Source organism: Acomys russatus, chromosome 11 (genome assembly GCF_903995435.1).
Source record: "Acomys russatus chromosome 11, mAcoRus1.1, whole genome shotgun sequence".
NCBI lineage: Eukaryota > Metazoa > Chordata > Mammalia > Rodentia > Muridae > Acomys > Acomys russatus.
The window spans coordinates 11,084,316-11,104,677 of record NC_067147.1 but is presented as its reverse complement, the minus strand read 5'-3'; the positions used below and the strand labels follow the sequence as shown (position 1 = coordinate 11,104,677).

General features: G+C 47.7%; 1 protein-coding gene across 1 annotated transcript in view; it reads right to left on the bottom strand.

Annotated features, from left to right (window-relative positions):
• Positions 1–4,089: 4,089 nt before the first annotated feature.
• Bicral (BICRA like chromatin remodeling complex associated protein) overlaps positions 4,090–20,362 on the bottom strand; it is a 62,195-nt gene continuing 45,922 nt past the window's right edge. The window contains 7 exon segments of the mRNA XM_051152856.1: positions 4,090–5,323; positions 6,750–6,852; positions 7,527–7,621; positions 8,613–8,758; positions 10,803–10,861; positions 13,740–13,840; positions 15,032–15,137. Of these exon segments, the coding sequence (XP_051008813.1) occupies positions 4,548–5,323; positions 6,750–6,852; positions 7,527–7,621; positions 8,613–8,758; positions 10,803–10,861; positions 13,740–13,840; positions 15,032–15,137 (1,386 nt within the window). The 3' untranslated portion in view covers positions 4,090–4,547.

Here is a 20,362-nt window from a genome sequence, read left to right as displayed (position 1 = left end):
TGGAGTTACCAATGGTTGTGAGCTATATGGGGGCTAGAAATTTAACTCGGGTCCTATGGAAGAGCAGCCAGTATTCTTTATTTGTTGAGGCAGCTCTAGCCCTGTATATTATTTCCTAATTATTTTTGAGACAGGGTTGGCTTGTCATGTAGATAGACCTGGCGGGTCTCTAACTCACAGAAATCCGCCTGCTTCTGTATATTTTCCATAGTGCCTGTGGAGGCTAGAGAGCATCAGAGGCCCTGGAGCTACAGTCAGAAGTGGCGCTAGGAACTGAGCTGTAGTTGACCCGGAGAGCAGTCAGTGCTTTTAACTGCTGAGCCACCTCTCAGGTCTCTAGTTTTCCTTTTTAAAGCGTCTTTCCTGGGGCAATGTCCTAATTCAAAGGGCCCGGAACAGGGGCTATAATGTGATGTTGGGGGCACACATACACTTGGCATGAAGTAAAACACGACCTCAAGGTAACACAGTAAATGACACCAAAGATTTACAGCATGATACTGCAACTTCCTCCAGGTCTATGAGAACTTCATCTTGCTCACCCACTTAACACTGCTAATCTTATTTCTTTCTTTTGAGGCAGGGTCTCACGGAGGACAAGGCGATCTTGCACTAGCTGTGCAGCTAAGGATGAACTTGAACTGACTCTCTTGCCTGTAGCTTCAGTGCACAGTGGCTGCAGACAGGCATCCCTGTGCATGGCAGGCGAGCACTCTAGGACTGAGCTGTATTTCCTAGCCCAGTGCCTGACCTTTACTTCCAGTCACATTAGCACACAAGAGGCTACTAATCCCCCAAGGAGAGCTAGTGTCAGCTTGTTTTTGTTGTTGTTGTTTTGTTTTTTTGTTTTCTGGTTTTTGGAGACAGGGTTTCTCTGTGAAGCTCTGGCTGTCCTGAACTCACTTGGACTCACAGTGATCCACCTGCCTCTGCCTCCCTGAGTGCTGGGATCAAAGATGTGCACCACCACCACCTGGCTTTTTTTTTTTTTTTTTTTCCAGACAGGGTTTCTCTGTGTACCCTCGCCTGTCCTGGAACTCACTCTGTAGAGCAGGCCGGCTTTGAACTCATGGAGATCCACCTGCCTCTGCCTCCTGAGTGTGTGCACCACCCTGCCAGGCTGCTGGTGTAGGTTTTAAGGTCCAAAGAGGCCTCTTAGGGCTGATGTTAATTAGAGAGGATGCCAGAGTGTGCTCTTTCTGTAATGTGGGTAATTTGGGAGGCAAAGGGAAAGGTGTTCATTCTAGAAAAAGTGTTATACAAGAAGGTCTAATCTAGCTTTCTCCCTGTCCCTGAAAAACCAACGTAACCACTGAAACCAAACACAACCAAACCTTCCTGCATAGCTCACCAGTGCCATCTTTAGTGAAGGGCCCACATGACCAGCAGGGAGGGCCACCTTCACTCACGCGCTCCGTCTCAGGTCACTGGGTTAGCTGGCAGGTTGTGACCCTGTCTCCTCATTGGAGGCTACTTTTTTCATTGTGTTAACTGTATCTACAGAGAATTCCCCAGAACACTTACCCTCTCCTTCTGGGGACAGGAACCATTTCTAGTTGCAAAATCAAGACAGTCACAGTTACACATTTTCCCAAATCTTTGGCTGTATTGCAATGGTTGTTTCATTGTGTAATCTCCAACTGAACATTTCCTAACCATGGATTAACAATATAGGTACTGACTGGTTTAACAGTATTTATCCAACATAACAAAATAAACTGCAATTTGTTATACTTTTTTTTTTTTTACAAAACATTTTATAAATATTTTTACAAAATGTATACAAAGCAATTTCAAGTGAGACATACTATACAAATGAAGGTATTTAAGCAAATAAAGCCCACACCACACTGACAGCGAGTGACCGTCCTCTGAGCCGGCCAGCCTGTGAGGCCTCCCTAATCTAACAGAGTCTACTAAATTCTCCAGAGCTAAAGGATTTCCTTTTCGTAATTGCCAGTTCAAAATTTGCTTCATCTTTAGGCAGTACTTAAGGACACAGAAAATCAATGCGTAATAACAAATTCATACTTTCCCACAACAACAAACATTACAAACAAAGAAAAGAAGAAATGATTTTTGTTACTGAGCATGAATTCTAAAACCCAACTGACTAGTGAGCCTGAAGCAGCGGACGTTGGCCACTGAGGCGGAGCGCTTTCCTTCACTAGTAGGGGCTTGGACACGAGTGATGACCCATGTGGCATAACCTAATCACAGGGGTAAAATACACTTTGTAATCTTCATTGGCCATTACCTAGAGTCGTCCCTTCGTTAAAAAGTAAACTTACATACAAGGACACAAAAATTTACAAGTTTCATTTTGGTATGTTAGGCTTTCCATCTGTGGGACCAATGTCACGGCTTAGAAGCCCTGTAATGTGAAATGTAGGAAAGCTAGGGCTGGGGCTGGAGGGGGAGGAAAGAGGTAACAAATATACATGAGACTTTCCTTGTCTCTTAAGAATTCCACTGATTTCCAATAATTAAAGTAATTCATTAGTAGCCATGTGCAGGCCTCCGGGGGCCATCTTGAATTAGGTGACCAGGAGGCTATGAGAAGGGGACGAGAGGAGGCTGTTAAGCCAGGGCAGCACGAACAGAGAGTTCTAACTGGCAACCAACTCATCTTTCTAATGTGCTATAATACAAGAAGGAAGTCGGCAACTTGGACATTGGCACAGATAAAGAAAAAAGGGGTAACTCTAAGGTAGCCCAGATTTTCCTGTTGGCTGGGCTGTGGGGTGGGAGAAGGTACATTGCTCTCAAAGACTGGCTGTCTCATGGGATGTCTTTATGTAGCGGGCAGAGGGGTAGGAACGGTACATACAGTCTGCTGTTACTCAAATTTTGTTGTTGTTTTGTTTTTGAGACAGGGGTATGTTGTGTGGCTCAAGCTGGCCTTGAACCCGCGACTCTCCTGCTTCAGCCACCTGACTGCTAGGATGGCAGGTGTGTGCCAACATGCATGGATTGTTGCTGTGTTATTTGGGGGAGAAAAAAAAAAATCAAAAGCCTTCCTTTTCCATTGCAGGCCAATCTGGAAAAGAAAACACTCAACATGATGACCACAGGGACAACTCCATTTTGGGGATATAATTAAGTGGAAATCAATGGATCCATCTATACAGCCACGGGGATGAGGGGGGAATGGGGGGGGGGACGGGGACACAAGCCCTCACAGTAGCCAAAGAGCCTCCAGGTCCCAGAGGCTCAGGCAGGTGGGAGGTGTGGTGGGAGGAGGATGTGCAAACACACAGCACCAAGACCTGACTTGCCCAGCGAGGACGGCTACCAGGACATGAAGCAAGTGAGGGGCAACAGAACTGGTGCCCTGGGGCAGGCACACAGAGGGGGGGATGGGGAGCTCTCTCCAAAAACAACATGAGTAAGCACAGAGGAAGGCTCTCTCCTGAAACTCGGGGCCACCTGTGGGGTGGGGGGTGGCGCACCGGTCTCCCCTGCAGTGAAGCGCTGGCTGTTCCCTTTGGTTTACTGTGTTTGGGACTGAATGCTGCAGTGTTGACCACCGCTCTCAGAACAGGAAGCGGGAGCCAGGCCAAAGGCCCCTTAAAGAGGAGGTTAAAACTGAAAGACTACAGCAGTTTTCAAGAGAAAGCGCTTTTGATGCTTGGCTATTCGCTGAGGGAGAGGAGACAGGTTAAAGGAGACAGATTCAGCCACAGTGAAGAACGCAGTATGTGGACTACCCGGGTACAGACTGCAGACGTTTAAGCTGTACACACTGAGCCCCTGGGGGCTCCAGCAGCCTCTCAAGCTCACTGTCCTTCAACTGGTCCCCACTGTCCCCTGGGGAGCTGTGAGAGTGTCAAGCTGTACACCTGGGACTAAGAACAGAGCATTCCCAGACAGGATTCAACAGGGGTGTGCTAAAAACAGAAAAAGAAAGCATTTTGCTCGAGCAGCCTCGCACAAGCTCTTGGACGTCAGGAGGGAAGGCCTCCAAGGCTCTGCGGCTGTGCCGCTGACTTAGGCCAGACAGAGCAACTGGCTACCCACTGCTCAGAGGCTGAGCCTGGAGGAGAGTCACATGGCCTTCCCTAAAGAACCCCGCCCCCCCACCCCCAACAAAATCAAGCCACTACTTTGGAGCTGCAGTGAGAAATTCTTTAAAAAAGTAGCTTCTATCAGGCCTGTTTGATTTTTCTTTAATAAGTCTGTTCTTTTGAAATGACTTATGATTGTCAAAATTTTACCCAGGGCCAAGTATACTGTGGTCTCATTGAGTGACACTGCTAAAACAAACCAACCACAAAACAAACAAACCAACAACCACGGCCACAAGCACTTTCGGAACACTTGAAATGTGTGGGGCCTATCGCACTGCTTTCTAGAGAGGGGTGGTTTGCGAGGGGTCTCCCTGCAGCCACGATGACGTATTGCTCTTCAAAAGAACAGGGTCGAGATTAGAAAGAATAACCTGTGATGGAGGACCAAGCAGGCTGGAGACAGGAGACGTTTCCATTTGCTTTGCTGGGAGAAAATGTAACTGGTCCAGGGTGGGGTCTGAGGGAGGACGGCTGCTATTAACACTCTAGGATACTATTTACAGCTGCTTCTAAAATGGAGTCTGTTTCTACAACGCCTTCACTGTGGTCCGGGATGAACTTTTCCAGGCAGTTTTCCTGCGAAGCCATTGGAGAAAAGCTGGGGAAGTCCAGGTCCACGGCGCCGCTGGCCGCGGGGTCGCTCTGTGGCCGCCCCTTGAGTTCCAGGATGTTCTTAAAGGTTTTCTCCAGGCTCTTGGTGAGCTGGAGATCCGGCTGGGGCTCGCCCGACCCTTTCATGATGTCTGTGTGTAAAACCTCATTCTTTGGGGAATTCCTTAGGGCTTTGTCCTGGAAGGAGTCGAGGCACGGCATCTCCAGGTGCGAGCTGGCCAGTATACCCGGGGGCTTGCTCTCAGAGCCATGATCCGGCCTGGGCAAGGTTTTGCGGTGGCCTTCGGGGCCTGGAGAGCACCCGCTGGCCTTGGCGGGGTCTCTCTGGCTGCCCTTGTCCTCAGGCGTACCCCGGTATTGGCCTAAGCCCCCTTTGTCAAATTTCAGTGTTCTACCGTGGCCTTCTGACTTTTTAGAAATGTTTCCCTCTGCAGAGACCACGATGTGGTTAGGCACTAGATGAAACTGGTCATGATTCGTCGCTTCTGCCATGCCTGGCTTGGCTCGGTCTCTGCTTTGGGCCCTGGGCGCCTGATGGAGCGAGCTGGTTTTGCTTCGATGCTGGTCACTCCTGTCAAGTGGTGTCTCAGGTGCAGCCTCATCAAGTTTGAAGGAACAACAGAAATCGGCCTGAAAACCCTCTGCAAATGAATCAGAAAGAGCTTTAGCAGTCAAGAGTGAGGACTAGCACCAGACAAGGCCTCTTGGTTAGGAGCAGAGGGCAGTTCTGCTGGCCAGGCTCATCTTCCAGCCTACCCCACAGAGTAACTCCTCCCACAGAAACACCAGAGACAATGTAATGAATGGGCATCTTCTCCAAGTTGCCAAGGCTCTGAGGCCAGCATCCATTAGGAAGCTTAACCCAAAGTTCTGTGCTTGCAGAGGAGGCCCTTGCCAGGTGGTGGTGGCGTAGGCCTTTAATTCCAGCACTGGGGAGACAGAGGCAGAGGCACAAGAATATTAAAAAAAAAAAAGAAAGAAAGAAAGAAAGAAAGAAAGAAAAAGAAAAAAGAAAAAGAAAGAAGAAAGAAAGAAAAGAAAACAAAAAAAGAAGAAAAGAAAGAAAGAAAAAAGAAGAAAGAAGAAAGAACAAGAAAAGAAAGAAAAAGAAAAGAAAGAAGATAAGAAAGAAAGAGAAAAGAAAGAAAGAAAGAAAGAAAGAAAGAAAGAAAGAAAAGAAAAGAAAAGAAAAGAAAAAAAGAAAATATTTTGTTCTCTCCTTCCGACCCCACCACAGGGTTTCTCTATGTAGCCCTGGCTGCTCTGGAATTCGATTTTGTAGATCAGGCTGGCCTCGAACTCAGAGATTCTCCCTGCCTCTGCCTCCCCAGAGCTGGGACTAAAATTGTGCGCCACATTTTGTTCTATTTTTAGAAAATGTTTTTGAGCTGAGTGTAGTGATTTGGCTTGTAATCCTAATGGAGGCAGAGGCAGGAGGACTGAGTGTTCAGTGCCAGCCTGGGCTGCATGAAACCCTGTCTCGTCTGTCAAGCTCCTGAATAGCTAGTATGTGCCACTTTTTCTCTGTGTATGTGCCCAGGGCACTAAATGTGAAGCCTTGTGTGGCCTGTGTTCTACCACTACACAGCTCCTAGCCCAAAACTCTTCTATTTTGTTTATTATTATTATTATTATTATTATTATTATTATTATTATTATTATTATTATTATTATCAGCAGCAGCAGCAGCTGCTTTTCAAGACAGGGTTTCTCTGTGTAGCCTCAGCTGTCCTGGACTCCCTTTGTAAACCAGGCTGGCCTCAAACTCACAGTGATCTGCCTGCCTCTGCCTCCAGAGTGCTGGGATTAAAGGTATGTGGCACCACGTCCAGCTAACTTTTATTTTTAATTAATTTTGAAATTAACATTCAAAATCATGGCTTTTGTTGTAACTTTTTTTCGTTTTGTTTTCAAGGGTTTCTCTGTGTTAACAGTCCTGGCTGTCATAGACTTACTTTGTAGACCAGGCTGCCTTCTGGACTCAGCAAAAGTTGGCTCTTGCTGAAGCCACTTTGTTGGTGAACTATCACAGCGGTCCTCCCCGACCTGTCCCCTGCCGTTTCTTACCAGGATCTACGAGCGCCAGTCGCTTGTCCCTCGACAGAGAAGCTCTCTCCTCCTGGTTGAACATCCTGTCAATCATCACCATCTCAGCAGAGGGGTTGATCCTCTGAAAAGGAGCGAGAGGCGAGTCAGGTCGGATGTGTCTACTGAGTGAGAATGGCCACTGTGTTTGGGTTCTAAATGAAGCAATGAGAGGCGAGTCTGGGCCTAGCTACTCTAGAGGCCCATGCCACACATGTGCCGCACACATAGGATGCTGTTGTTGGTTTGTTTTTTTTTTTTTTTTTTTTTAGGATGCTGTTGTTTTAAGACAAGCTCTCACGTAGCCCAGGCTGGCCTCACGCTGCCTCAGCTTCTATTATACGCATTATAAGTATATGCTGGCATTAGACGCATGAGCAGCCACTCCCTCCTGTGAGGAGCCCTTCTCAGTGACAGGGCTGGTTTTTAGAGATGTGGTCTTACTGTGTAATTTTGGCTAGCCTCAAATCACTATGTAGACCAGGCTGGCCTTGATTCACAGAGACCCACCTGCCTCTGCTGCCTGGGGGCTAGGATTAAAGTGTGTGCCACCACGCCTGGCAAAGTAGTCTTTTGTGATGGCTCAGAGATGCTATATCAGAAATGGTGGCCAGTGACACCTGGTGCTGCTGTTCCCAGTGATGGCCTACTATGCAGCTTTCCCCGGGCCTCAAACAGCTCTGCTCTGTCAACTATGCTGGGGTGTGGAAGTCCGTGAGCCTCTGCCTGGGGGCCGTGCTGGGAAGCAGCACACTTTACCATGGCGTCTTCTAGGAGCAGGAATCTGTATTTGTTCAGCATAGCTTGGGTCCTTTTGAGGAGCTGAGTGGCAACTTCTTCAAATTAATTGTCCACTTAAAAAAAAAAAAAAAAAGGAAAGGAGAAAACAGTAAGAGAGAGTCACCATGGACTGGTCCTCTGTCCCTGAGACAGACAGGATCATCCTTATCTGGAGCAGCTTCCTCTGAGACCAGCCTTCTTCTGTTTACGCATCCTGGAGCTACCCTGCGCTCCTGCACTGTGTGTGGAACCCACTGTAACACAGCCTGGGGAGCACACAGCTGCTGCAGGCAGGCCAGGAGGAGAGCGCACGGGGCTGTGTCCTCTGGTGACAGGTGAGTTCCTGAAGCTCTGTCCCTTTCCAGAGGCAGGTGACAGGAAGAGTTGAAGCAGCCAAGACACGACCGTCTGGCTGGGAGGACACACACCCGCCCATGATGCCTTGGAGGTCGTGATGCCTCAAGAAATGTCCCATTTCCCACCTCACTCTCCCTCAGAATCACCACAGCGTTTCCTGCTGACTCTGGAAGCCATCGCACTGCCCCTCCCAGGAAGATCCGGTGCCTAAGGAGGTCAGAGGCCCTGGGAGTATCAAGATCAGTGGAGGTGGAAGAAGATGGTATCATGGAGGGCTTGGCGGGGGGAGCAGGGTGGCATCTAATGCCTACTGCTGGACTTAGAACAGGGACCACAGTGCGTGGGTTGGATCAAGGGCCCCGTCCCTAACCTTGTCAGTTTCCTGAAACTCAGCCCATGCTTTAGACTTGCTTTGGGACCTCATTTCTGGCCCTGGTACAACAGCAAGGACCAATGTCATGTGGACTGCCAAGTACCTGGTCCAAACGCATCCCAACTACAGTCAGCTGCCTCAGCTGTGCTGCCCTGGGCCAGCAAGGTACTGCACTGCACAGCCCCTCATGGAATATTAGGACAAGCTGCAGCTTTACTCAAGGGCTAGGGGAGGGGCAAAAACGAGTAAACACAAAACAAGTTCCATCTGTGATGAGAACACTTACTCACCTACCAGTCAGGTACTACGGGAGGGAGGCAGCTGTGGCCACTCACCTTTCCTCAGGTCTTCCTCTGTGGGCATGGAGCCCTGGCACACGTGGTAGGAGAGCAGTCTTTGCACTGTGTCACTCAGTGACCGGAACTGGCTTTTGTCAGGTGTCACAGCATGGGCTTGGTCCCTCTGTAACTGCTGGAGGATGCTGTAAAAGAGAGCAGTGGCTTTTCAGGGAAGGCCGTCACATCGAGAAATCAATTCGTCAATCTAACTTTTTTTTTTTTTTTTTTGGTTTTTCGAGACAGGGTTTCTCTGTGTAGCCTTGGCCATCCTGGACTCACTTTGTAGACCAGGCTGGCCTCGAACTCACAGAGATCTGCCTGCCTCTGCCTCCCGAGTGCTGGGATCAAAAGCGTGCGCCACCAAGCCCGGCCAATGTAACTATTAATATTGCCATTTCTAGCCAGGCGTGGTGGCGCACGGGAGGCAGAGGCAGGTGGATCGATGTGAGCTCGAGGCCAGCCTGGTCAACAATGGGAGTCCAGGACGGCCAAGGCTACACAGAGAAACCCTGTCTCAAAAAACAACAAAACAGGGCTGGAGAGATGGCTCAGAGGGTAAGAGCACTCCAGAGGTCCTGAGTTCGATTCCCAGCAACCACATGGTGGCTCACAACCATCTATAATGAGATCTGGTGCCCTCTTCTAGCATGCAGACACAACATGGTATACATAACAAGTAAAAAAACAAAACAAAACAAAAACCAAAAAAAAAAAAAAATCCAAAAAAACCCCAACAAAACAAAAATAACAACAACAAAAACCCACCACCAACAACAAAAAACAATGCCATTTCTATAGCACGTGGCATTGCATTTTCCATACTTTTATTCTGTGTATTGTTGAACTATGACCCTGACCTCAAAAGCCCAGTTTTTTCCACCAGGCATCAGTGTGGGTATTTACAGAGACCAGGGCAATGGCTGACCACTGGCTAACAACACTCACACTAACACCACAAACCTGATACGAACTGTACCACTTGGGCGCCTCTGTCTCTAGAGACGCACATTCTCTTCAAGAACAAAAGAGCGAAGAGGCAGGGGAATCTCTGAGTTTTTTTTTTAAAGAGGGTTTATCTGTGTAAGTCTGTCCTGAAACTTTGTGGACCAGGTTGGCTTTGAACTCACAGAGATCCACCTGCCTCTGCCTCCCGCAATGCTGGGATTACAGGCATGCGCCATCACGCCTGACCACGGGATCTCTGAGTTTTAGGACAGCCAGGTCTAAACAGGGAAACCCTATATAGAAAAAACATATCTGACCCATTTATAGGTCCTGATGAGAGCAAACTGTAGGAAGAGATTTTCAAAGTAAATCAGTCTTTCCCTCCCCTTCTGCCCCCCCCACCTCTATCCCCCTGTTCCCCTCACCCCCCACCCCCATTTCTTTTCCTTAAAAAAAGGACTGGAGAAATGGCTCAAAGGTTAAGAGCACTGTCTGTTCTTCCAGAGGTCCTGAGTTCAATTCCCAGCTACCACATGGTGGCTCGCAACCATCTATAACGTGATCTGATGCCCTCTTCTGGCCTGCAGGTGTATATGCAGGCAGAGCACTGTATACAGAATAATAAATAAATAAATAAATCTTTTTTAAAAAGTGTCTTGAGAACAGGTCTCACTATGTAGTGCTGGCCAGTCGGGAGCTCATTATGTTACCAGGCTGGCCTCAAGCTCACACAGATCTGCCTGCCAAGTGCTGGGATTAAAAGCGTATGTCATTCAAAGCACATTTTTTTTGTTGTTTGTTATTTTGTTTTTGTTTTTTTGGTTTTTTGAGACAGGGTTTCTCTGTGTAGCCTTGGCTGTCTTGGACTCGCTTTGTAGACCAGGCTGGCCTTGAACTCACAGTGATCCGCCTGCCTCTGCCTCCCGAGTGCTGGGATTAAAGGCGTGCGCCACCACACCTGGCCCCTTGTTTTTGTTTTTTGAGACAGGGTTTCTCTGTGTAGCCTTGGCTGTCCTAGACTCACTTTGTAGATTAGGCTGGCCTCGGACTCCAGCGATCAGCCTGCCTCTGCCTCCCAAGTGCTGGGATTAAAGGTGTGCGCCACCATGTCCGGCCTTCAAAGCACATTTTTAAAAAGACTAACAAACTCAACCATTGTAACTAAGGTGTGTGGTGCATTCAGTGAAACAAGAGACTCTGAGGAAAAAAAGAATTAATTTTTCCTTTCAAAGCATAACTTACAAAGCTCCTTTAGTCAGCTGTTTGGCAGCAGGCCTTTTCTGTCCCGAATGACTGTCCACCTAATGATAAAACACAGAAAAACAAAAAAATCACAAAATACAGTTATAGATAAAGGTTGCGAGGATCCAAGTGTTTCCCATTATCTATCAACAAAGTAAGACTGTTCAAATGTGTCCCACGCCAATGCTACACAGAGAAACCATTTTTCAAAAAACAAAAAGAAATAAATGTGTCTTGCTAAAATCCAAAACAGCAAGCACGGCCAACTTCCATGGAGCAAGGGGACTAGGACTAAGTCTACAGAGAGCTTGGTAGCAGTGTTTTTTCTTTTTCTTTCTTTTTTCTTTTCTTTTTTTTTTTTTTTTTAATATTTATTAATTATGTACACAGTGATACACCTGCATGTACACCTGCAGGCCAGAAGAGGGCACCAGATCTCATTATAGATGGCTGTGAGCCACCATGTGGTTGCTGGGAATTGAACTCAGGACCTTTGGAAGAACAGACAGTGCTCTTAACCTCTGAGCCATCTCTCCAGGCCCTTTTCTTTCTTTTATTGTATTTAAATGTTTAATTTCATGTGCATTGGTGTTTTGCCTGCATGTATGTCTGTGTGAGGGTGTCAGATCTCCTGGAACTGGAGTTAGAGACAGTTGTGAGCTGCCGTGTGGGGGCTCGGAATTGAACCTGGGTCTTCTGGAAGAGCAGTCAGTGCTTTTAACTGCTGAGCCACCTCTCCAACATCCTGTTGTTTTTTAAAAAAATATATTTTATTAATTTATTCTTGTTACATCTCAATGGTTATCCCATCCTCTGTATCCTCCCATTCCTCCCTCCTTCCCATTTTCCCCTTACTCCCCTCCCCTATGACTGTGACTGAGGGGGACCTCCTCCCCCTGTATCTGCTCATAGGGTATAGCATCCTGGTTTTTTGTTTTTGTTTTTGAGACAGGGTTTCTCTGGGGAGCCCTGGCTGTCTTGGAACTAGCTTTGTTGACCAGGCTGGCCTCGAACTCACAGAAACCTGCCGGTCTCTGCCTGTGTTCAGATTAAAGGCATTTGGCTAGTAACTTTCATTAATCAGCAAATTTGGGAGAAGAAACTAAGGCCTTAGAAAGCTAAGCACAAAATGGCTTTCCTTTCTTTTTAAGACTAGTAGTTTGAATGCCTTGAGGTTTTATACAGTACAAAGCTGGATGAAAAGACTACACAAGTGGCCTATTTCATGCATTCATAACTGGCCCTCACTCAAAAACAAAAACAAACAAACAAACAAAAACCCCATTACCATAAACAGACCCACGTTGTTTTTTGGAGTCTGGGTCCTGTCTTGCTATGTACCCCTGGCTGTCCTGGAACTCATTATGTAGATCAGGCTGGTCACAATTTGTGGGACAGGACTACTTCTGACATGGTGACTGTTTGCTTTGATTTTTTCCTTGTGTAGTGCTGGGGACTGAACTCTGGGCCTGTGCATGTCAGACAAAGGCTAACAACCGAGTCACGTGATGGTTATTATGGACTGTCAAACTGAGAGAACCTAGACTAGGAAAGAAACCTCTGGCACATCTGTGAGTGAGCGAGTAGACACGGTCAGGTGGAAAGAGCTACCCAGAGTGTGCGCGGCACCCTGCAGCAGCCTGGGCTCCAGGACTGAGGAAGGAGGAAGCGAGCTGAGCACTGGCAGCCCCCACCTTCCTTCCTGACTGCAGCTCTGCCAGCAGCTTCAGACCTGCTGCCATGACTTCTCTGTCATGCACAGCTGTGAAGAGCTTCCTTCCTTACGTTGCTTTTCTCAAGTATTTTGTCCAAGCAATAAAAAAAGCTCTACAGGGCCTGGAGAGATGGCTCAGAGGTTAAGACATTGACTTGTTGTTCCAAAGGTCCTGAGTTCAATTTCCACCAACTACATGGTGGCTCATAACCATCTATAATGAGATCTGGTGCCTTCTTCTGGCCTGCAGGTGTATGTGCAGACTGACATTGTATACATGATAAAGAAATAAACTTAAAAAAAAAAAAAAAAAAAAAAAAAAAAGCTCTACAATCCCAACCCTATGAGTGCAGAGTTTTAAGTGTCTAGCGTATGTTGGCTACTGGTGTCTGTGTGTGTGCATGCATGTGTGTATGTGTCTCTGTGTGTAGCACTATTGGGGATCAGTCCCAAGGGCTTGTACAGACTAGTAAACTGCTTTACAACTGAGCTTTGGCCCTGTTCTAGTGTCCTTTCTGTTGCTGTGGTAAGACCTCTGACCAAAAGCAAATCAGGGGAGAAAAGGGTTTTTCTAGCTTAGACTCTCAGGTCACAGTCCATCCACTCCTGCAAGACAGGAGAGGAGCTAGCAGAAGTCATGAAGGGACACTGCTTGCTGGTTTGTTCTCTGACTCACTTCATCACTTGCTCAGGCTTAGCTTTCTTAAACAGCCCAGGTTCACCTGTTCAAAAGGCCCTCTGTCAAATATGGCAATCAAGACGATCCCTTACAGACACTCTCATAGGCCAATCTGATCCAGGGAATTCCTCAGTCCAGGCTTTCCTCTCAAATGACCCTAAGCTGTGTCAAGCTGACAAAGCTAGCTAGGGCAGCTCACCCAGAAAGCGCATTTACTTGCGCGCGCACGCGCGCGCACACACACACACACACACACACACACACACACACTTCTGCACAGTAGGCAAGTGTTCCACAACACCCCAGCCCTTACTATGATGGATTCATGAGGGACCAGAAACATGTGAGGAATAGTTGGGAAAGAGTCATCCTGGAACCATGAATGTGGCCTCCTGGGAAGGTCTATAGCGTCTATATCGTTGCATGCACTTGAAGACAGACGGGCAGTGTGCACAGTGCTGGACACCAACCACACAGTCTTTTGAGACTGCACATTCATTCAGTTAAAGTCATGAAGGGCAACTGCAAACATACGGTGTCCTACCTGCACAGATGTCTGGCTAGGGGATGATCCAACTGAGGTTTCCTGCTGTGGCTGTGCGGTCCCCAGGGACAAGGGCATAATTTTGCTTCCGGAATCCTGTCCTATTAGAACGAAAATAGAATACAGTGCTTGTCAGAGTCAGTTAGGCCCAGCACGTACATTCTGACAGGGACTTCTTTTTTTTTCTTTTCCTTTCTGAGACAGGGTCTCACTATGCAGCCCTGGCTGGCCTAGAACTTGCTAAGTAGACCAGGCTAGCCTTGAATTTAGGGAGATCATCCTGCTTTTGCCTCCATAGTGCTGGGATTGAAGAAGTGGACTAACACACCCGCCTGAAAGGGCGTTCTTGGTGACTAGCTGTGGTAAGGGAGCAGGGGACACTCTGGTCTATGAGCTATGGAGGCAGAGGCAGGCACTATCAAACTCTGTGTAGGTAGTAAACAGAACTGTAAACGCTACAGAGTTTTCAGCTCTCTGTGGTCTGAGAGAGAGGCAGCAGTCTGGAGGCTGTCAGCAACTCAGAACTCCAAAATCCAGGCGCAGGAGGCGCAGAGAGGGAACTGACAAGGGATGCTCCGGTTCCCATTTTATTTTGACCTGGTATTGAGCTGGTAACAGCAGCTGCTATGAAGGAGAGTCTTAGGCCCAAGGCTGTCTGTACTTTCATCATGAATAGAGATGAGGGGGTGTGACGCCCTGAACACAGGGTACAGCTCCAGGTTTCCAGTCTGCGGAGCGGTGCTACTAAAGCCACGTGCACACAGCGGCACGAGGCTAGTTAGCTACAGTGTTCTGTGTGCCTTGTCAAACTAAGCTCATCACTTCTCAGAAGCACTTTTTTTTGGACATAATTTGTTTGTTTGTTTTGGCTTTTCGAGACAGGGTCTCTCTGTATTAACCTTAGCTGTCCTGGACTTGCTTTGTGGACCAGGCTGGCCTCGAACTCACAGCGATCCACCTGCCTCTGTCTTCCGAGTGCTAGGATGAAAGGTGTGCCCCACCACGCCCAGCCCTTTTTGACATAATTTAATGTGTCCTAATGCAGAAGTTCTGTTTTCTTTCTTAGTGGTAGGCTTAGGTGAGCTACTGCACAGCAGACAGTACCTGCCACTGCATGGACACACTTGGTCCTTTTGAGTGGGAAGGGGACAGAGAGAAGGAATTATCAGGGAGAATTCAGAGGTCAGGCAAGACTCGGGAAGAGAGACTTGAAAACAGAGGAAGGTGAGAAGATCACGCTCCAGGGATGGGGACGATGGGCAGATTGCAGGAACTCCTGCATGGATCCTGACCTGGCAGTGCTGTGTTTAAGAGCCCAGGGATCTGTGATTGCCTCAGGCCGTCTGTGGTCTTGGCTGTGGGAATGGGGGAGGGCTGGTTCAAACACTTTTTCTGAGCCTGTAGAAGGAAGAAGCAAGAAGAATGTTAATTCACTGTTGTAAGTGGGAACATTTTTTTTTCAAAGATTTATTTATTTTATTTATTGCATATGAGTGCTTTATCTGCAGAAGAGGATATCAGATTACATTATAGATGGTTGTGAGCCACCATGTGGTTGCTGGGAATTGAACTCAGGACCTTTGGAAGAGCAGGTGGCGCTCTTAACCACTGAGCCATCTCTCCAGCCCCGGGAACAGATTTTTTTTTTTTTTGGTTTTTCGAGACAGGGTTTCTCTGTGTAGCCTTGGCCATCATGGACTTGCTTTGTAGACCAGGCTGGCCTCGAACTTACAGCGATCCGCCTGTCTCTGCCTCCCGAGTGCAGGGATTAAAGGTGTGCGCCACCACGCCCGGCTTCCGGGAACAGATTTTTAAAAAAAAATTTTTTTTAAGACTTTATTTTATGTATATGAGTGTTCTGTCTTTATGCACACCAGCAGAGGGCATCAGATTCCATTACAGATGGTTGTGAGCCACCATGTGGTTGCTGGGAATTGAACTCAGGACCCCTGGAAGGTCAGGTGGCGCTCTTAACCTCTGAATCATCTCTCCAGCCCCATGGAACAGATTTTCTTGTTTGTTTTGTTTTTCGAGATAGGGTTTCTCTGTGTTAGCCTTGGTTGTCCTGGACTTGCTTTGTAGACCAGGCTGGCCTTGAACTCACAGTGATTCACCTGCCTCTGCCTCCTGAGTGCTGAGATTAAAGGCGTGTGCTGCCGCCACCACCATCTGTCTAGATTACTTTTTTAAAGGTTTATTTCATGTGTATGAGTGCTTCGCCTATCTACAAGTAGGTATAATGTACCACACATGTTCCTGGTGACCAAAGAGGCCAAAAGAAGACATCAGATCCTTTGGAACTGGAGTTATGGATGGTTGCGATCCACTGTGTAAGTGCCATGAACTAAACCTGGGTGCTTTGCAGGTTCAACAAGTGCTTTCAACTCTTGAGCCAACTTTCCAGGCCCAATAGTTTACTTTAAAATGCCAAACAAGCCATTTGAGGTGTGGAATGCTTTTAATCAGAGTAAGAGGCAGAGGCAGGTGGGTCTCTGTGAGTTCTTGGACAGCCAGGGCTACATAAAAACACCTTGCTCAGAAAATAAAACAAATAAATGCCAGACAATCTTTTCTTTTTAAAAGATTTATTGTTTATTTTACCTCGATGATTTTTTCCCCCCAAGATAGGGTTTCTTTGTGTAACAGCCTTCCCTGGCTATTCAGGAACTTTCTTTGATGACCAGGCAGGCCTCCAACTCACAGAGATCCAGATCCCACCTGCCTCAGCCTCCTGAGTGATGGGACTAAAGGCGTGCGCCACCACACCCAGCTTCAGTGATTTTTAAAAAAGATTGACTTAAAATTTTCCCTGCCTGCATTTGCTGTTACTGTTTGTTTTTATTTTGGTTGTGAGCCTAGCCTTTAAAGGCTGAGCCATCTCTCAGCCCTATTGTTTGTTTGTTTATTTATTTATTTTCCTTTTTTTTTTTTTCTCCCTGACACAGGGTCTCTCTATGTTAGCATTGGCTGTTCTGGACTCGATTTGTTGACCAGGCTGGCCTCAAAACTCAGTGATCCTCCTGCCTCTGCCTCCAGAGTGCTGGGATTAAAGGCGTGCACCACCACGCCCGGCCCCCTATTGTTTATTTTTAAATGATGTGTCTTTATGTATGTACTTGAAAGTGCATGTGCCTGCAGAGTCTAGAAGAGGGCATCAGGTCCCTTGGAGATGAAGCTACAGGCAGTTGTGAGCCACAGAACACTGCTTCTGGGAATTAAACTCAGGTCCTCCGCAAGAGCAGTGCCTGCTCTTAACCACTGAGCCTCTCTCCAGCTCCTTGATCAAATGCCTTAAAGTCAGCTTGGCGTCACTTCCAGTTAGATATTACAGAATAAATATCACATCGGGAGAGTGTCGCAGGATATCCTTTAAGATCTATAAGCTCATGGAATTTTCTTTCTCTCTTTTTTATAGGGTAGGGCGTGGAGGCGGGCTTTGCTACATATCCCTTGGCTGGCCTGGTACTCATTATGTAGACCAGGCTACTTTGGAATTCTGAGATGTGTCTGCCTCTGCTTGGAGATCTTGGATTAAATGCACCTGGCCAATTAGAAAGAAAAGTAAAGAAAAGAGAAAAGAAAAGAAAAAGAAGAAGCTGGCAGCGCTGTAAAGAACCGAATCGATGTAGTGGACCCTTCAAGAACAATGATGGCGGCAGTGGCGGCAGCCACGCCTTTAATCCCAGCACTTGGGAGTTCGAGGCCAGCCTGGTCCACAATGCATGGTGGCTCACAACTATCATGTGATCTGATGCCCTCTTCTGGCCTACAGGGATGCAAGCAGGCAGAACACTGTATACATAGTAAGTAAGTAAATCTTTAAAAAGAAAAGAAAAACAAACCAAAACAAAATTTAGCTTAATGTTTAAACTGTGTGTCCCTCCCTTCCTCCTTCACTCAGGACTGTACCCCAGGGTCTGACTACTGCTAGGCATGTGCCCTCTACTTTGAACCAAAGGTTTTACTAGTTTATTCTAGCTGACTGTGTATACTATGCAGCCCAGGCAGGCCCTGGGACGCTTGATCCTTCTGCCTCAGCTTTACAGGTATGTGCCATCAGGCCTAGCTTTCTTTCTTTGGGGTACTGTGACTTGAACCCAGGTCCTCACACACGCACACATGCTGGGCAAGTGCTATGCCACAAAGCTATATTCCCACTTCTTTTTTTTTTTTTTAAATCCTCTTAACTATCACAGTGGGACAGACTGCATCCTTGAGGACCAGACCACTTGCCTTGACTGCTGTGCTATGGGGCAGGGCCACGCTGGCAGTGATCTCTCGGCTGGAGATCTGGTGTGGCCCCTACATTAAAGGTTTACTTTTATTATTTATCTGTTTGTTTTTATTTTTCTAAGAGAAGGTCTCTTTTTATGTAGTTTTGGCTGTCCTGGAACTCACTCTGTAGACCAGGCTGGCCTTGAAATCAGAGATCTACCTGCCTCTCCCTCCCCAAGTGCTGGAATGAAAGGCCTGCGCCACCACTGCTGTGCTGGGAAACCTTGCTGCTAAGGTCTTAGTCTGCCATGTGCAGAGAGCCCTGAGTTTGGTGAAAAATGGAGGACTCTCTTAGTCAGTGAGGCTTCCTCTTCCCTGCCTGGGATCTTGGACCCCAACACCCTCTACCTAAGGACCGTCCATTGTCCTTAGGGACACTGTAGGCTCAATTTCCTTTCTCCCAATAAACACGCGGTCAGCAAGCACCCAGGAATCCTGGAATGCCTCCCCATGTAAATGAGGCATTTAGCCCTTCAGCCAATGACCTCTGCCCACCTTGGAGATCCCTACCCTGTCCCCAAAGTTCTATATAACTCAGTCACCCCAAATAAAATTGATCTGCCTCCCTGAAGCTGGCCCTGGAAGGCCATTTTCTTTTCTGCTTAGAAACCACTAAATCCCCAGTTCGTCACTTCTGCTCTCTTGTCCCCGAGAATCAGTAGCCCCAGGACAAGGGAGAGCCACACCGCTGGGCTCCATTTCAGGCCAGCAAGAGGGAGGCAGAGGCAGGCGGATCTCTGCAATTTTTCAATCCAGCTTGGTCTACAAAGCAAGTCCAGTGAAACTATGTCTCAAAAAACGAACAACCCCCCCCCCAAAAAAAAGGAAGAAGAAAGAAAGAAAGAAAGGCCCCAAGCTGTGTGGACACCTGTCATCTCCTGACTGTGAGCCAGCAATACTACAAGTGACCCCCAAGGACGCTAGCACTCAGGCTTACTCATTTCTGTTTTTTGTTTGTTTGTTTGTTTGTTTGTTTTCTTCTCTCTCTCTCCAAGTTATTTATTTATTTTTTTAGATTAAACTATGATTACATCCTTTTCTCTCTCCAGTCCCTCCCATGCACCTGCCTTCTTGGTCCTTCTCAGCTTCACGGCATCTTTTCCCCGGTTTGTTCCCTGTGGGCGTCCAGCTTTTGGTTGAGCATGTGCTCTCAGCTTCCTGCCATGCCTATCGCTGCCCTGCCTCCCAGCCTTGCGGACGGACTCTGATAATGCAACTGTTAAGTCTAAATAAACTCTCCCTCCTGCAACCCTGCCCCGGTCATGGTATCTACCACAGCAGCAGAGAAGTGACTAATACATTCAGTGTGACCAAGTGAGCCGAGTTCGAGGTGTGAAAGCCTGAGCTGGTCAGAATGAATGGCCCTCACACACGCTCAAAGCTTTAGATACTTGGTCACCAAGGAGGGCTGCTATTTGAAAAGACTAAGAAGCAAGGCCTTAGCCAGGCTTGGTGACACATGCCTTTAATGCCAGCACCTGGGAGGCAGAGGCAGGGGTGAGCTGTACGGCTGTGTGGTATATGCATACAAATGCACAGTGTATATGGCTGTACACATCCTCAGAGGTGCCCTTTCCATTGCTCTCTGCCTATTGCTTCAAGGCTGGCATTTCCTAGTCCTCTAGTCTCCGCCCCTTGATGTCACAGCATGTGCTGGACACTGGGCTCCTTACTGGGGACTGACTGAGATTCCAAATGCCAGTCTTCATTTTTGCAGAGCAAGTACTCTTAGCCACTGAGCCATCTCTTGAGCCCTTCTGTTTTTCTGAGAGTCTCATTGTATAGCCCAGACTGGCCTTGAACTCACAGCAGAACTCTGCCTCAGTCTCCCAAGAGCTGGGGTTTCTGGAATGAGCTACCACACCTGCCTCAGCCTACTGCAATGTGATTCTGCACTGCACAGCTGCCCAGGAGCTAACCCCACACAGGCCCACTCTTCTGGCCTCCCTCTGGTGTGCACTGTTTCTAGGTCCATGCGGCTAGGCTAAGCTTACCATCTCCACCCTCAGACTCACCACCCCAGGCTGACTGCCGGCCTAGCCATCCCGTGCTGACCGGCTGCCGGCCTAGCCATCCCGTGCTGATGGCTCTGGCCTGGCTGGCTTTCCTTTTCTATCTGTACCCTCCTCTTGCTCCATCCCAGCCACTTTGAGGGCCTCAATTACACTTAGGTCCTCACACTTTATGGCTGTTTAACACCAACTGTCCTCTGCTTCCTCAGATCTTAGGAGCACATCTGAAACTCAGCAATGTCTTTTAGAAGTAAAAATGCTCCATTTCAGGTGGGCATGGCGACGCACACCTTTAATTCCAGCACTCAAGGCCAGCCTGGCCTACAAAGCAGTCCA